This window comes from Copadichromis virginalis, linkage group LG23, assembly GCF_057382275.1.
Source record: "Copadichromis virginalis isolate Kocher_CV1m ecotype Utaka linkage group LG23, C_Virginalis_male_GT1.1, whole genome shotgun sequence".
In the NCBI taxonomy this organism is placed as follows: Eukaryota; Metazoa; Chordata; class Actinopteri; order Cichliformes; family Cichlidae; genus Copadichromis; species Copadichromis virginalis.
In genome coordinates, this window is record NC_140639.1 from 17,055,510 (window position 1) to 17,073,135 (window position 17,626).

A 17,626-nucleotide genomic window follows, 5' to 3' on the forward strand; every position below is an offset into this window, starting at 1 on the left:
CGGTTAACAGTGTAAGTGTTAATAAATGTAAGGGTGGTGGAAAGGTCTCTCTGGGGCAGTAAATGAAATGCGCCTACACTTTCATTTCTCCGTTAGAGAAGCCAGAGAGACACCACCTTCGTACATGTACACACACACACACACACACACACACACACACACACACACACACACACACACACACACACAACTTGTCAACACTATGACCAGTTCACAGCTCCCTGGGGTCTGTTATGAAACTGCAAGCCCAGCACTTATGGATCTTTACTCCTGTTCTCTCTAATACACAGACACGCACCTACACAAACACTCAGCAAACACACAGACTAACTGGTACCTATTGTGAATCTGAGGTTTTACTTTTGTTTGTTTTGTTTTTGTAATGACAAGAAGAAGAAAGAGGGCTGCAACAGTTGGTATGGGTATTGGTATAGGTCAAATACCTACGACTTGTACTGAGACTCACTTAAATCTATGTCATCCTAATTAAACTATACCAAATATGGGACAGGCACTAACAGGTCATTTGCATTCTAAAAAGTAATCAAGGGAGACGCTTCCAATTCAAATGACAGCCGCATACAGTCGGAGCAAGAGACGCAAGAGGGGAAGGAGAGAGCAGAATAAGGAGAGAGAGAGTTGATTAATTGAAGGTGTATAATGAAGATAGATGTTGGTGTAAACACAAGTAGCTGAAGCCCTGCAGTGCTGTTATGTTTGAAGGGAGAAACCGAATCATTAATAATTATGCATATTAATACTGATGATTAAGTGGTTGATATTAATGGTTACTTCTCTAATTAGCATCAGCAGGATGCAATATGCTGTGGATTAATTTTACACATGCAAATCAAGCAGTGAGTCTGCAGTGATGATATGGCACTTCACTCCTTCACAAAATGCAATTTAGCCGAGGTTGCGGTGTTAACTTGTTCTACATTTTCAGGTGAAAGAAACACAAGATCCTTCATGTTTCATTTGTAACAATACAAATATTACAACAAATTCAGATTCAACACCACAAATTAAACAAACTGAGCCAAAAAAGGGACAATGTGTATATTTAACTTTGAACAAAAGGTTCTGTAGAAGATGATGTCTTAGGATAGCAGTTAGTGATTCGAGGCATTGAAATCTCTTTGCCAGGAGTTTGTGAGATAATATCCAAATGCACACACATTCACTCACCAAGTTTTTAATTATTCAAATAAAAAATGTTGTTTTCCTTTATTAAAAATATCAATGATGGGTTGAAAGTGATCATTCAAGTTTTGGAACCCACCACGTCAGTACTATGTGTAAAATGCTGTTTGTTGGCTTCTGAAAACACTTCTTATGCAAATAAATAATTCAACTGAATTCAAATGAATTAAAAACAAAGAAAAAAGGAGAGCAAGAGAGAACAATAATGCATGAGGGAGATGGAGAGGAACAACAGGATCTTCCTGCGTCTCCACCACCTCCTCGTTCTCTTTTATCTTCCATATTGTTCTATTATTTCCATCGAGAAAAAAACAAATGAATACACAGCGAGCGGTGAGAGCAGTAGCAGCAAAAGAGAATGCTGACCTTTGAGAGGATTATGGGATTTGTTTAAGAACAAAGCGAGGAGGCAAATATGGCAGATGGATTCGGTAAAATAGACTATTTAATAGTGAGAAGCCTGAATTGCACAGAGAGCAAGAGAATAGAGGACAAAAAGGAAAGGATCAATGTGTTAATGTAAAGGTTTCCGAAAAGCAGATCACTAATCCCAGAAGAGATGCATTCTGATCCTGTCAGAGTACAGGATAGTTTGTCAGCGGCTAGAAGGTTTGATTGCATACTTAATGTTAGATTTATTAATACAGTATCATATTGGTTTGGGGCATCTCTCACTCTTTCTTTCCATCTGGATTAGCTTGCACATCACATGCTTTGATATGCGTCCATACATTTCTTGACTGTTCAACAAAGTTTTAGCAACCCAGTCAGCAGAACGAAATGTTGGCATTGCAGTTATGATCACGTTTAACTACTCTTGTAGGCTGCATTTCTTTGTATTGCTGGTAACTAACTGAAAAAAACTACATACATTTAAAAAAGGAGTGGGTACATGATAACAAATGGTTAGAAGTGAGAGGAATAATCTGTATTAGACGAGCCTGTTTAATCCCAGAGGAATTTTCAGATGAGAGAAACAAGAGGCTGCAGAGGAGAGGGGGCAGCCATCCTCCAACGTAAGGTCAACTCTAGCAGCATTTTTGTGTTTATTCATGGTATGCAATAAACACACACAGAAAAGGATAGCAGCCCTGTGTTTATTGATTATCAAATGAAATTAACTCCATTCACCCCGTATGAAATCAGATGCACTGTGTGTGCATCCATCACCCTGAGCTCCACACCTCCCATTTTTAAAGGTGCAGTATAAAGGGCACTAGTTTCTGCTTTCGGCACTGCAGATAAATCAGTAGAATACCAGGATCATCATTCTTCATTCTGGATCAGCTCGCGAATGGTTGATGATTTTCATTTTCACTGATATCATTTTGTTCTCAACAAACTACACAATGTATGCCAGTAAAGATTTTCAGCTTGAATATTTCATTCATCAAAACCTGAAGTCTGATTTCAGGTTTTTTTGTAAAAAAAAAAAGAAAAAAAAGTAATAGACACGCCAGCTAACAGACAAGCCAACATGAAGATGATCACAGGAAAGCTTTTCAACAGACCTTACTAACACATTTACATGTAAAAACATATTAGCTTAATAGCTTCTTAATTGTCAGGGCTCTGTGTGCGGCAGGCGGAGGTGAGGATCCAAACGCAGGACTCCAAAGCCAAGCCAAATTTCAACAGAAAACCACAACTTTATTGCTGGCAAACCACAAAACAATGAACACTGAGAACCGGAAACACACAGGCATGATCTGATGGTACGACACGACAGAAAGCACAGGAACACACAGGGCTTATATACACAGGGAGGTAATCAGGGAATGAGAAACAGGAGGGAGACACAGCTGGGAGAAAGTGGACTAACGAGACAGGGGCGCAGTAGAACTGAACACACTCACATGAGACACAGACCTTCACAACAAAACAGGAAACAAGAACCCACTAAACAAAGACGCAGACAGAGAGGCAGACAGAATATAACACATGCAACTCGAACAATACATGAAACAACAAATCCTTAAATATGGATAAACAGAAACAAGAAACTAATAATGATCTATCATCACCACCACCACCACAAGCACTACAAGAGAATAAGAAAACAATCCATAATGCAAAAACACACCAAAATAACTGAAACACAGATTCATCATAAAACCCAGCAAAGCACCAGAGAAACAAAGAACAAACCATCATTCAAAAATAAACCAAACCATAACAACTCAAAATACTGGGTCAAACTGACCCAGAACCGTGACATTAATAGCTTCTGGCACATTTTCTTTAATCAAATATTCCTATATTTAATTTAAAAAAAAATGCATACTGTATATTGCTCAAACCAGAGCTCTCAAACTTTTAAAGGCATTCACATACTATTTCTTTGTTTTGCACTTTAACATACTCTCATTCGGCTTTCCACTCCCTCCCTAGCTGCCTGGTGTCTCAGCAAGATGCTGCTATCTGACCTCTAAAAATATGGTGACGGCAGATTTGTGACTCAAGCTGATAACCAATCAGATGTTTTTTGTCGTGCACGGAGGACAACCCCCATAGAGTCCTAAATCACATTTTCTCTTCATAGTTCTCTCCCTTGGTCTCTCTGTCTTCTTTATTGCTTGTTGGCGATGGTTTTATTTGGTGCCGGCAGATAGTATGAGAGTTTCTTATTGGGCTGCAGAAAGGCTGGCAGACTGAGAAACTAAACATATCAACTTCAGACTTACCAGTAAATACATCAGTCCAATGAAATGAATAGAGTGAGGCAGCTCTAAAATGAACCCTTTAAGAAAACTAATCATACAGATGTAGTTGCTCGAGACAGAACTGATCTACTCCACTACATTTATATCCTGCAGTGACTGGACCTGTTGCACACCACACACTTTGTTATGGGTAGATGGACATGTAGCGTGACAGGCAAACCCACAGGATGGTTTATACCTGTGGGCATCTATGTGTAAGCAGTCATTAATACAAAAGCACAAGATACACTCTGATAAATACTTAACACTGTCACAGGGGTTGTGTAAATATACACGGGTTACCTATGCATGTAGACTGCAAAAAGATGCTTAGTAATAGCTTGATATGAAGGGATGTAATATCTATTTTTTCTCAACACGTCTCTCCATCTGCCCCCTGCGTCTCTACCCAGCTAATCAGCTTCAGTACAATCTGTACCAATCAGCTGTCTCAGACAGAACAACAGTGGTATTAACACAAGAGTGCATGTGAAATACAACCGCAAATCTGGTCAGAACTAATTCCAGTATGCCCAGGAATCCAACTCTGTAGAGTCATATCAGTCATCCAGTCAAATCCAATTTGATTGATGTAACTTAAATTCAAATAGATTTTAGAGTAAAAAACAACAATGACGACCACATCAGCCCAGCATCTGGTCAAACTCTTCAATATGCAGCCAGTTCAATTCAGTTTTATTTTATCTGTACTGTATAGTGCCAAATCACATCAAATACCTCAAGATGCTTTATATTGTAAGGTAAAGACCCTTCAATAATACAGTAAAAACCCCAACAATTAGACAACCTCGTATGCGCAAGTACGTGGCAACAGTGGGAAGGAAAAACTCCCTTTAAAAAGGACAAAACCTCCGGCAGAACGAGGGTGAGGGAGGGGCAGTCATCTGCTGGGACTGGTTGGGGGTGATGGGAGGAGGACAGTATAAAAGACACACTGTGGAAGAGAGCCAAAGAGTAATAATAAATAATTATTAAATACAGAGAGGTATATAGACACATCAAGCCACCATCAAAGCAGCTGTGAAAGTAAATTGTTTTAAAGCATGTAGCTGAAACAGGACATTTTGTAAAACACCGAGGGGGGTTAAAAACACAACTGCTTGGTTTGATTATTGATCTCACAGAACAAAAGAAATCCAAGCATAAAATGTGCAAAGAAAACAAAGAAGCGACAAAAAAGGATGAGGAGGAAATGAAAAGAGCTTGCTTAGTCTGAAAGCTCATACTGATATGTATATGTATGTGTGTGTGTGTTTGTGTGTGTATGTGTGCTACTTTTAATTACTGTTAATAGTTACTTGGGAGGTTAGCTGTATGAGCATTCAGACATCAGCAGACATTAGCATTCACGCCACATCTGTGAGTAAGATGGAGGTAGAAAGCAAACAAAGCTCAAAATAATTTTAAAGCTCACAGTTTTTCCATACATTAAGCACACTTTGCAATTCAGTTAGTATATTTTAGATGAGTAGAATTAGTACACTACTACATTTAAAAATATTCACTCCAGTTAGTATATTTGGTGTTCGTATGTTTAATATTTGTATAATTGATTCCATTGGACAGTAAAGCAGTGGAGGAGAGTGAGAACGTTGCTACTTCATCATGTATCAGGGACTGGAAGCATGCACATGCAAGAATTAAGTACTGGTTTCATTTTAGCTCTTCTGATCTGAGCACTTTGTGTATTAAAGAGTTGTATTACATGGGATTTTAGTTACTTTAAACTTAAAAACTTTAAAAGCTGATTAGGATTTGGAAGTTTGTAAAAGTATTAATTTGTACTCAAAAAAGGGTGCAGGGTTTAGAACACCGTGATTGCCTGAATGAAACCAGCAACAAGAGTTTACACATGTTTGATCAATTTCAGGAATGCTTCCAAACACTATGTGGTGAAAGCTCACATAAAGGCTGTATCATCATCATCATCAACTTTATTTATAAAGCACTTTAAAACAACCACAGCTGACACAAAGTGCTGTACATTGGAACTGTAAAATAAAATTACATGAGATATAAATAAAAAACAAATAAAAGAAGAGTGAAATCATTAATTAAATAACTACTGCATTAAAAAAGAAACTAAGTCTCACTGAGGTTAAAAGCCAAGGAATAAAAGTGGGTTTTAAGACGTGATTTAAAAGTGGACAGTGAAGGGGCCTCTCTAACATGCATGGGCAAATTATTCCATAATTTTGGAGCCACAATAGAGAAGGCCCTGTCCCCTCTGAGCTTCCTCCTGGATCTCGGTACCTCCAGGAGCAGCTGGTCAGCTGACCTGAGAGACCGACAGGGTATGTGGGGATGAAGAAGCTCAGAGAGGTAAGGCGGGGCAAGACTGTGTAGGCATTTAAAAACAAACATAAGAATTTTAAAATTAACTCTAAAAGACACAGGCAGCCAGTGCAGAGAGGCCAGCACAGGGGTTATATGCTCTCTTTTTCGAGTTCCTGTTAGGAGTCGTGCAGCCGCATTTTGAACCAGCTGCAGACGTGAGAGCAATGACTGACTGACCCCCACATAAAGTGAGTTACAGTAGTCCAGGCGGGAAGAAATAAAAGCATGGATCACTGTTTCAAGGTGCTGCCTCGAAAGAAAAGATTTTAGTCTTGCCAGTCGCCTTAAATGATAAAAACTGGACTTCACCACTGCTCTGATTTGGTTGTCCAATTTAAAATCACTGTCCAACTTAAAACCAAGGTCAGTAACAACAGATTTAAAATAGACTTCCAGGGATCCTAAAACAACAGAGGAGGACTCACAGGGACCACTGGGTCCAAACACCAACACTTCTGTTTTCTTTTTATTAAAATTTAAAAAGTTTCGAGCCAACCAAGCTTTAATGTCATCTAGACATGTCAAGAGAGGTTTTATGGAGATGGCATCCTTGCGTTTTAGTGTCAAATAAATTTGGCAGTCATCGGCATAACAGTGAAATGAGATCCCATGCCTTCTAAGGATAGAACCCAGAGGCAGTAGATACAGAGAAAAGAGCAGTGGCCCTAAAATTGAGCCCTGTGGGACACCACATGACAGAGGAGCAGAAGACGATTCGTAACCGAGAAGGCTGACAGAGAAAGTCCTATCTGACAAATAAGACCTAAACCAATTGAGTGCAGTGCCACCAATACCCACTACATCATGTAATCGAGAAATTAAAATATTGTGGTCTACTGTGTCAAAGGCAGCAGTTAGGTCAAGCAAGACAAGAACAACATGGTTACCAGAATCACATGCCAGAAAGATGTCATTAAAAACCCTTAGTAATGCAGATTCTGTGCTGTGAAGGGTTTTAAAACCTGACTGAAAAACCTCAAAGATTCCATTTTCATCTAGAAAATCTTTCAGTTGACTAAAAACAATTTTCTCTAAAACCTTGGAGACTAAAGGCAGCTTGGAAATAGGCCTATAGTTCGCTAAAACTGTGTGATCAAGGCCAGGTTTCTTAAGCAGTGGCTGTACTACTGCATGTTTGAAATTTGCAGGAACCACACCAGAAGACAGACTGCTGTTAATAATGTCAAGGACATACTGTTGTATACTAGGAAAAATTTCTTTAAAGAATTGTGGAGGGACAGGATCCCGTGGGGAACCTGTGGGCTTAATATGGCGAACCACATCCTCTAAAGAGGAGAGCGTCACAAGCTCAAACTGAGTGAAAACAGCAGCGCAAGGGACAGAGACAGAAGGGTCAGAGTCAGGAGCTGTGATAAGAGCCCTGATGGTGACAACCTTTTCAATAAAAAAGTTCAGAAAATCATTGCAAATCTCAGGAGAAACTTCCAAACAGACATTCAAAGGAGTATTAAGAACAGTGTCAATGGTCCTAAATAACACACGTGGGTTATGACAGTTGGAAGAAATAATATTTGCAAAATATTCCCTTTTTGCCTCTTTAACAGTGTTCTGGTAGCGATGCCAGCAGTCTTTGAGAATTTGAAATGATACATGCAGTTTATCCTTTTTCCACCTCCGTTCTGCTCGACGACATTCCCTCTTAACAGCACGACTGCTCTCATTAAACCAAGGCTCAGGTTTAGCCTTAAGCTGCCTGGTTTTTAAAGGAGCCACAGAGTCCATGATTTTTTGACAGCAAGAATTAAACCAGGAATGTAGGTCTTCTGTGTCAGAGGAAACAAAGTCAGAAGGCCCGCCGAGCTGATTAAAAGCAGCAGAAAACTGCGCAGCAGTGGCGGGGTTAATAACCCGACAGCACCGAGTAGCAGCGCCAGGTTTAACTGCGGTATATGTCAAACCAACGTTGAATAACACAGGCATATGATCTGAGAGTGCACAGTCACAAATCTCCAAGTCAGTGACAGGCAGACCATATGACAGAACAAGGTCCAGTGTGTGTCCGTGCTCATGTGTAGGGCCACGTACGGACTGTACCAGGCTAAAAGAGTCAATAAGGCTTAAAAAGTCCTTTACCAGTGGCTTATCAGGACAGCATACATGTATATTAAAATCTCCAACAATAAGAACACTATCATAGTTGGGCATAATCCCAGCTAAAAAATCAGAAAAGTCGTTTATGAAGTTCTTATTGTATTTCGGGGGGCGATAGATGACAGCGCAGAAAATCGGGTTTGTACGACTCACCTCAAATGAGGTAAGTTCAAAGCTGGAGAACGAAGGCTGTAGAAAACACTGATTACATTTAAAATCCTTTTTGTAAACAGTCACTGTGCCTCCACCTCTGCCTGACGTCCGTGGCGAGTTAAAATAGCAACAATCCACAGGTAAAAGTTCAGATAGAACACTGGAGTCACCAACACTCAGCCACGTCTCAGTCACACACAGAAAATCCAGATCACGGGAACTGAAGAAGTCCCGAAGAATAAAAGTTTTGTTTAAAAGTGATCTGGCGTTCACCAGGCCAATCCTAGCGGGAGCTGGAGTTGGCGCTCGGGGTTCAGGGGGTCCAGAAACCCGCCGCAGCGATCTCAGATTCCGATAATGTTGACAGCGGAGGTTTAGCCTGGGAGGGCATGGGCAGCGAGGCCGAGGAGCATGATCATCAAAGCCGACCACAGGCACCAAACAGGCATCAACAGGATCCAGAAAACGCCGAGACGCAAACAGCCTTGGCAAGAATCCATGCACTGGTCGGAAAACAGCAGAATAATTCTTTAGGTAAACCTTTAGCTTTACCAAGCGACCGCTTCGTTTACCCCGGCGACGAGGACGCTTTTGCCGGGAAGGTAGCGTGGGAACCCGGTACAGGTAACCCGGGGTTTCCGATGCAAATGGGGGCAGGGGTTGCTGCCCACCAGCTCCAAAGGACACAATACTTTGGACCACAGGTTTGAGGTCCAATAGTGTCTGGCGATCATACCTCAGCAGAGACTTTGTTTCATGGATGACACAAATTAAAAATAACATAAACAGGAACAAACTTGGCAGTGACAGACGAGCAGCCACACACACCGGCGCCATCTTGCCATCTTGCCTGTAGCTATTAGTAGCCATGAACCGTGCATATTATTGTGAGGTGTGTTGGTGGCAAGGTGCAATGGTTCTGGCTAGAGCAACCTGGCGTTGTTAAACATGCCCAGATGGCTGACTGTTGTCCAAGTCTTGGCTAGATTAATCCAATCCGTGATGCATCGGGAAAGCTGCTGTAACCTTCCATCGCCAACCTTGCTGTTGCCAGATCACCATTAGCATAGCATAGCTTCCATTAGTATTGCTGCTCACTCATGAATAAATCACAGAAAAACTCAGCCAAATGAGTAGGTGAAAAGCAAACTGAGCACTGACATACACAGCTCACCTCACAACCAGAATACTTCAACATAAGTCCAGTGCAATGACAAAAAAAGAATGATTTTCATATGACTGAAATACTTCTAGCAATTTCAACTAAAACTTGCTAACCTGATCTAATTGGTTCTGTTAATGAACGTCCACACAAGTATTACAGATGCAGTAAATATTTGCTGTTATTTTGTGATTTCTTCAGTACTTACTGTTTACACACAGTTCTTACCAAGGGGGAAAAAAACCTTTCGAATGGTACAGTATAGAAACCGCCAGTACAAGGCAGCCTGATTACAAAACAGTTTAGGAATTAATACAAATTCTCTATCTGAACGTGTATTCTGTTAAACAAAATGAAAAAGAAATACTCTAGTATCACTATCAGCAATTAAATTAACATGCAAAATACTGGACCACACAGATCGGGGCAGATTGCACTTTAATCAAAGGGCACATCTGGGCTGATTTCACACCAAAAGGATAGAAAGTCACGATTTCCAATCATGTCATCTGTCTTGTCAGCTTGCTAGCTTTCTCCTCAGAAATGCTGGGATCTTGGCAGCGGGTAGCACAGTGAAACTGGGAAATATTGAAGCAAATAGTACAACATGTCTCAATGCAGTCTGTCCACTGATCAAAGACTTCTCTGCCCTAAAATAGCAGAGGAAATGTTTGAGCCCTATTTGGCAAATTTACAAGAAAGAACATCCAAGCAGTACGGCAAAGGACTGCTGATGATGTATTTAAATATGCCTATGTGCACACACAGAGAGAGAGAGAGAGAGAGAGAGAGAGAGAGAGAGAGCGAGAGAGCTTGTGACAATTAGTGTCCAGGATACAAAACTACAAGCATTACAACACTGTAAAGCTTTTATGGCAAAAAAGTTTTTGTACATAAAATGGCTTAATAGTGCTGAATAGCTTTGCAAGGACTTCCACAACTCCTACTACTGATACGTTTACTCCCTTAGTTACATACGAGGAATAAGCTTCACAACTGCCCCTCCCAAAAGCCCTTGTCAAATATCTGCACACATACAGGTAATGGCTATGGACTTTTTGAAAATGTGTTTATTGTTAGCTCAGGAGAAAGCCTGAGAAAAGTGTGACAAAATGAAAGAGAACTAATAGCAATACCAATGTTTGCAGGTGGAGCAATCATTACACATGGATGAGAACTCAAACACTTTTGTTTAAAGATTAGATGCTCTCGAGTTTTTGAGAAAGCTGTGTCAGGAGTACTAGCAAGAGGAGAAGGTAGAGAAAAGAGGCGCAAAAGGAGTAATGAACCTAAATCATTGGAGTATTTGTTTCAGGGAGAAAGAAATTAATAAGCATGAAAATAATAGTCCTCCACACTTTGCCAGCAGGACAAAAACTAACAGGAAAGAAAAAGTCCAATTACTGTGGAAGGGGAAAAGAAAAGAAGATATATTAGAATAAAAAAGGGAGCGAGAGAGCGAGCATTATTTGGGAAGGTAAATATTAGGGGAAATGCCTGTGTGAAATGCACACAGTCCTAATTTAAATAACTAGCTAGCCAAATCTGATATTTGTGGATTTTCTAATGTGTGCAGCATGCAGAAAAAATAACAAGCATGCAATCAGTAAAGTTTCTCAGCACATATCTTGGGACTGTTTGGACTAAACTATGCTGCTGATCAAATAATTAACGATAGCGCTAGTGTTTAGGCTCATAAAAATGTCCTGTATATGTTTTCTTTATTATTAATTTTTTGTTTTATTTTGTGGTTGCTTTATCTTTAAAATTTGTCACGGAGCTCACATAGTCATTATGAACCTTAGTATAGTAAAACAATAAATGGAAGAATTGACAAATGGATCAATTTATGGATTCATTTTAAATGCATAATTATCGAACTATTATATTAACATGTTTTTAAAACATCTATATTCTGCTAGTCGGTCCTTTTCTCATGCCAGGTCTCTATGGGCTTGATCAGTGCTGAAAGTAAGAGGAGCAGTAGCATGCAGAGAAATGGATATTTTACTGGCCAGGTATATCTTAAAACAATCAGAGGCTTGATGAATTGGCTGAATGGCTGATGTATGGCTGGAATGGAAGGGGTATTTGGAGAAGGTTTGAGTCAGGGAAATGCACCTCATCAATCAGCATGATTAAAGGTTTTGGCTGGGCTGAAACAAACTCCGCACTGTGAGGGCCTGGCCTTAAAGGCACAGTCCGCTTTTCAGCACTCCAACAGCCAAGCGTGGAGGCTTAAAACTCACATATTACCACATGCAGTCAACATTTGTGACTCTGTGTTTGTCACAATGCCAGTATGATAGACATCTGGGATTAAACAATATTAAATAACTCAGTGTGACAGTTTCATAACTGCTCAGTAACAATCCCCTATATAAGTTTTATTCACTGGGGACACTGATGGGAATCGAAATGTTTTTATGACAAGGCAAGATTTTATATGATAATATCCAGCAAATTTCAGAATATTATGTCACTTTAAAGGGAAAAAAAACATCATACCATATTTGTGATAGAGCATTTAGCTTCTTAAGCACTTCCAAACAATTCAAACCAAAACTAACCTCACAGCAGGACTTCTGATTATAAACCAAGGGGGACTGAGATGGCACTTTGATAGCACTATACTATGTGTTTCATAAACACCCAATCTGCACCCTGGAGAAACTTCTGATTCATTAAACACACAACCTCCTACACACCCATGAACACACACTGACAGTAGCATACTATATGCATGCCCCATGGCCAAAATCATTGCAGCCAAGGCCCTTAACCCATAAATACAGCTTTGCGCCAGCAGCTCTACATATTTAAAGCCGCTAATGGTTTCCTTCGTAGTGCTCACTTGCACACACAAACACACTAAACCAAGGAGAAAAATCACTGGAGCGAGGGTAGGGATTTCTGTCAGCTGAGCAGCATCTCCAAGCAAACAGGTGCTGCAATGGCTGGCTGGGCAAGGTAAATGGCCTGTATTTGTATAGCGCTTTTCTAGTCCCTGAGGACCCCAAAGTGCTTTACAGCCACCCATTCACACACACATTCACATACTGGCTACATTGCAGCCACAGCCACCCTGGGGCGCACTGACAGAGGCGAGGCTGCCGGACACTGGCGCCACCGGGCCCTCTGACCACCACCAGTACGCAACAGGTGAAGTGTCTTGCCCAAAGACACAACGACGGAGACTGTCCAAGCCGGGGCTCGAACCAGCAACCGTCCAATTACAAGGCAAACTCCCAACTCTTGAGCCACGATCGTCCGTATAGGTCAGTCCCACACTTTAGCCAACATTGGCCAACTGGCTAACTAGAGAACATAATAATAATGCTGAGAGCCTGGTAAATGTTAGTAGGTATAAAAGGTTTAAACAAACATTGTTTCCTAGTCCTTCTTAATTTTTGAGATGTGTAATATCTTTCATTAACTCCTGTATTCATTCTCTAATAAAGAGCTTTTTTCCCCCATACCAAATGTTAAACCAAACACATGTTTAGTTATCATACCTAATATACGGGTTTATTCATATTACGAACATGTGGTCGGCTGACTTTAATTAAAGAGGCTGATAATACATATACATCATGTCTGGACCAATGAAACATTAACATTCAATTCAGTTTATTAATATATCCAGTTCACAGTTTACAGCAACAGTAATATCAAGGTACTATATAATGTAACCTTAAGGCCCTGCAATATTACTGCGTCCCCCTTTTGAAAAAGCACTTGGTGACCTCGGAGAGGAAGAACTCCCATATAAATGTCAGAGCCGTGTGGGCTCTGACTCTTAACAGTGAGAAAGAAAAACAACTTAGAGTCCAACACAGAACTTGTACTCAATTATACTGGATAACTGAATGGAAAGCCCACAAGCCCACTGATTATGAGTCCTATATCTACTGTCATTCACACACAGACACACACAAACACACACAGCCCACTAGAAGGTTGGGTAAGGTAAAGCTGCACACTTTTGCCCATTGCCAGGGGGGTAAACACAAACACACAGAGTTTAATCTGAGAGCAAACAGCAGTGCCTCATGTTAACCAGCAGGAATACACTTTCCCTCAACACTATGAGGCTTGGAGCAGTTAAGAGCTTGCACATGAAAAAGGGGCGAGTGGGGAACGGAGGGAAAAAAAACAGAAAAGAATGAGAAGGAGGGAATGCCTAAGGGACTGAGGATTTCACCACTTTTAAAATAATTTTAAATGTTCTAAAATGTAACTGACTGATCTTTGGCTGGATTACTCTCACCATACTTGCCTTTTTTATCCTTTCTCAAGCTTTTGATGTTTGGAAGTGGTTGTACACTTCAGCTGCTTATGTAATTTCCATAATGCTTTATAACTATAATCTAAAGCTTTAAATGTTATTTGCAAACAGAGTTTGAATTGGCTACGCCAGTTTATTCATAACAGGGAAATCCAAGATTTCAGCTTTGAACAGCAGGTTTTGGAGTGTGGAGTTCAGTTTTTTAGTGTATGTAGAGTATGTGCACTTTATACACATGGTGTCTCTACAAACTGTAATAGTCTGCAATGAAGCTAAACTTTAGGGTGGATAGGAAGGCTGCATATCTAATCACTAGATCTTTTTTTTAAATATTCATATATGTATATTAATTATCTGACTTCTAGCTGTCAAGAATTTTAGTACCACTGTTGATCTTTGGGTATCATTAGGACGTCTGTAAGAAAGCAACAGGTTTTTCAGCCAGTCTTAGTATTTCCCATTAAAATATAACTAATGTAAAATATCAGAGGGAATAATTTTGAGATTACAGAGATGATGCAGACCACCTGCACTAATATTTCACTGATATTGTGTTTCAGCTCTTCACAAAGAATATTATGTGAGCATTTATATTAATTCGCTAAATACGCCCTGACACACACAAACACATAGCTGTACATGCACGCACACTCACACACATGCCAAGAAAACTTTTTTTAATATATATTTGAGTGAAAGGCGGATATTGCCCTGTGTCTTTATTCTGCTATCCGTTGATCACACCAGGTGAAAACCCCATAAACCAAAAGAGCATTTAAATGAAAGCGGTCCATTCCATGACAGCATAATCTCATTCAGCACACCTTTGTTTCTATCATGTGGCAGTGACATCTAAAAGAAGGGAAAAGGAATTAGGAATTACTCTGATGAGAAAAAATAAGACAGGGGAGACAGAAAACTGAGATATCCAGAAACAAGAGGGACTGAAAATCCATTGTACTAACTATATATGAAAGGAGGCAAGAGATGTACAGCAGAGTGATAACCAGGTTCAAACTATGCAGAGATGCAATCAACATGTCACTTTAAACAAATACGTAGATGAGCAAAGGATCAGAAAAGGGATGGCACAAACATTTTGTACTACTATGCCTGTCACCTGCCTACTTTAGCGTCAAAGTCAAGGAAGAATGAAAAGCAATCATCTCATAGAAAGCTCAAATTCAGTCTTTGGAAATATCGCAATCAATCAACAAAGAAATGAGACCAGATATTAGCAAGAAATACCAGTTTGAGCCAGAACAATGTACAGACCAAAAAAAGAAAGGAAGGCAGAAAGAAAGGAAAAGAAAGAAATAAAGATATCCCTGGTCTTCGTCTTTTTAAGGCTAACGTAATAGACTCAACATGACAAAAGGCATAAATAAAGGAAGAACAGACACGACACAACATGACAGCAATAATGGTCACTCATTGCAGGATCCTTACCTAGGACGCCAAGTCTGTAGTTTAAAGTGATGACAATCACGTTCCCATAGCTGGCCAGGATACTGCCATCAAACATATTCCCAGTTCCTTCCATGTAGGAGCCCCCATGGATGAAAACCATCACTGGTTTGGGGCTTCCACTCTCCCTAATGTCTAGAGGAGGGGGGGTGGGGGGGTGAAAAGGAGAAGGTGGAAGAGGCAGAAGGACTGGTTAGATGACATATTGAAAGCGACGGTCAGGGATTCACTTTCAAAACTTTCATTTGTAGGGGGCTTTCGCCAACCTTTTTGGCACACTGGCTTTCAACATAGAGACCTTGTCAGTTTTAGGCATCAAAATATTTTGTCAATATGAAAGCACTATATGACTGTTGTTATTGAGATATACTGTTTAATTTGTTTATCAATGTATCTAAATTCCATATGCATGTAAAGGAAAAACGATATTTGATGTGTTTAATTTAATGAGTTGTATTTTCCTTCAGGCAATGGACTGTCCAAAATGCCAGAATGGCAATCTGAAATGTCCCACTATACTGAGGAACTTCAGAGAATAACATGGGATAAATTTTAATTTAATTTCATTTAATTTAAGAGCACATGAGGTTTGACAACTTTATGAAAAAGCTTTGTTTTATTGGGACATAATTTTACTTCAGTAAAGTAGTGTATCCTTTTTTTTTTCAACTGCAGCGAAAAGCTTACCTTGACTTTGTGAATATGAATGCATATAAGCACAGACTGATAGATGTAAAAACTAACTAAGCTTGTCTTTTAAAATAACTCAGCGTGATTTAAAGCAGATTTAATCATTTTGAGCAGTGAGAATCTATTAATGTAAAAAAGAAGTATGTGTACTTGCACCTGGCAAATGTAAGGTATGGCCCAGGAGATCTAACAACATGTGAGAGCCCATGTTCAAAACAAGGTTCCACTTTCATCTCGTTTTTCAGTGATAAGCCTTTTCATGTTGTTTCTTAACTGTTTCTATCAGTACATGTAGCAGTACACATCATTTATCCTAATGATGTTTTATAGTGAGGGATCAGGTCCAGAGAGAGATGAGAGAGTGTGCGGGGAATTAAAAGTAAACCAACCAAGAAAACAAAAGACAGATTCTGTCAATATTTTTTGATACTTTTCTAAACCAGAGGAGTGGCAAATTAGAAACCTCAAGAAAAACACACATTTTGATGGAACTTCTTGACACTAAAAGACTGATATGAAAATAGTTTGTAGGTGCCCCTATAAATGCAATGCATCAGCATCATTTTAACATTATTGCTCCTTTTTTAACTAAAATTTAGGACTATATCTATATCTCTCTATATATAGAGATATAGATCTATATCTATATCTATCTATAGATCTCTCTCTCTCTCTCTCTCTCTCTCTCTCTCTAATATATATATATATAAAACACCAAGCACGCCCCTGCGGGCGGTTTATCCTACAAGCTCGGGTCCTCTACCAGAGGCCTGGGAGCTTGAGGGTCCTGCGCAGTATCTTAGCTGTTCCCAGGACTGCGCTCTTCTGGACAGAGATTTCCGATGTTGTTCCCGGGATCTGCTGGAGCCACTCGCCTAGCTTGGGAGTCACCGCACCTAGTGCTCCGATTACCACGGGGACCACCGTTACCTTCACCCTCCACATCCTCTCGAGCTCTTCTCTGAGCCCTTGGTATTTCTCCAGCTTCTCGTGTTCCTTCTTCCTGATATTGCTGTCATTCGGAACCGCTACATCGATCACTACGGCCGTCTTCTTCTGTTTGTCTACCACCACTATGTCCGGTTGGTTAGCCACCACCATTTTGTCCGTCTGTATCTGGAAGTCCCACAGGATCTTAGCTCGGTCATTCTCCACCACCCTTGGGGGCATCTCCCATTTTGACCTCGGGACTTCCAGGTTGTACTCGGCACAGATGTTCCTGTACACTATGCCGGCCACTTGGTTATGGCGTTCCATGTATGCCTTGCCTGCTAGCATCTTGCACCCTGCTGTTATGTGCTGGATTGTCTCTGGGGCATCTTTACACAGCCTGCACCTGGGGTCTTCATATATATATATATATATATATATATATATATATATATATATATATATATATATATATATATATATATATATATATATATTTATATTACAGGGCACTTTGTATTATTTATAACTTAATTTATTTGTAGTATTCTTCCTAGATTA

General features: G+C 40.0%; 1 protein-coding gene across 2 annotated transcripts in view; it reads right to left on the minus strand.

The window, feature by feature from the left end:
* The window catches only part of nlgn1 (neuroligin 1), a 314,164-nt gene that overhangs the window by 169,589 nt on the left and 126,949 nt on the right, over positions 1–17,626 (minus strand). For both annotated transcript variants that reach the window (XM_085449665.1, XM_085449666.1), the window contains one exon: positions 15,428–15,580. In XM_085449665.1, the coding sequence (XP_085305791.1) occupies positions 15,428–15,580 (153 nt within the window). The remainder of the gene's footprint in view (positions 1–15,427; positions 15,581–17,626) is intronic.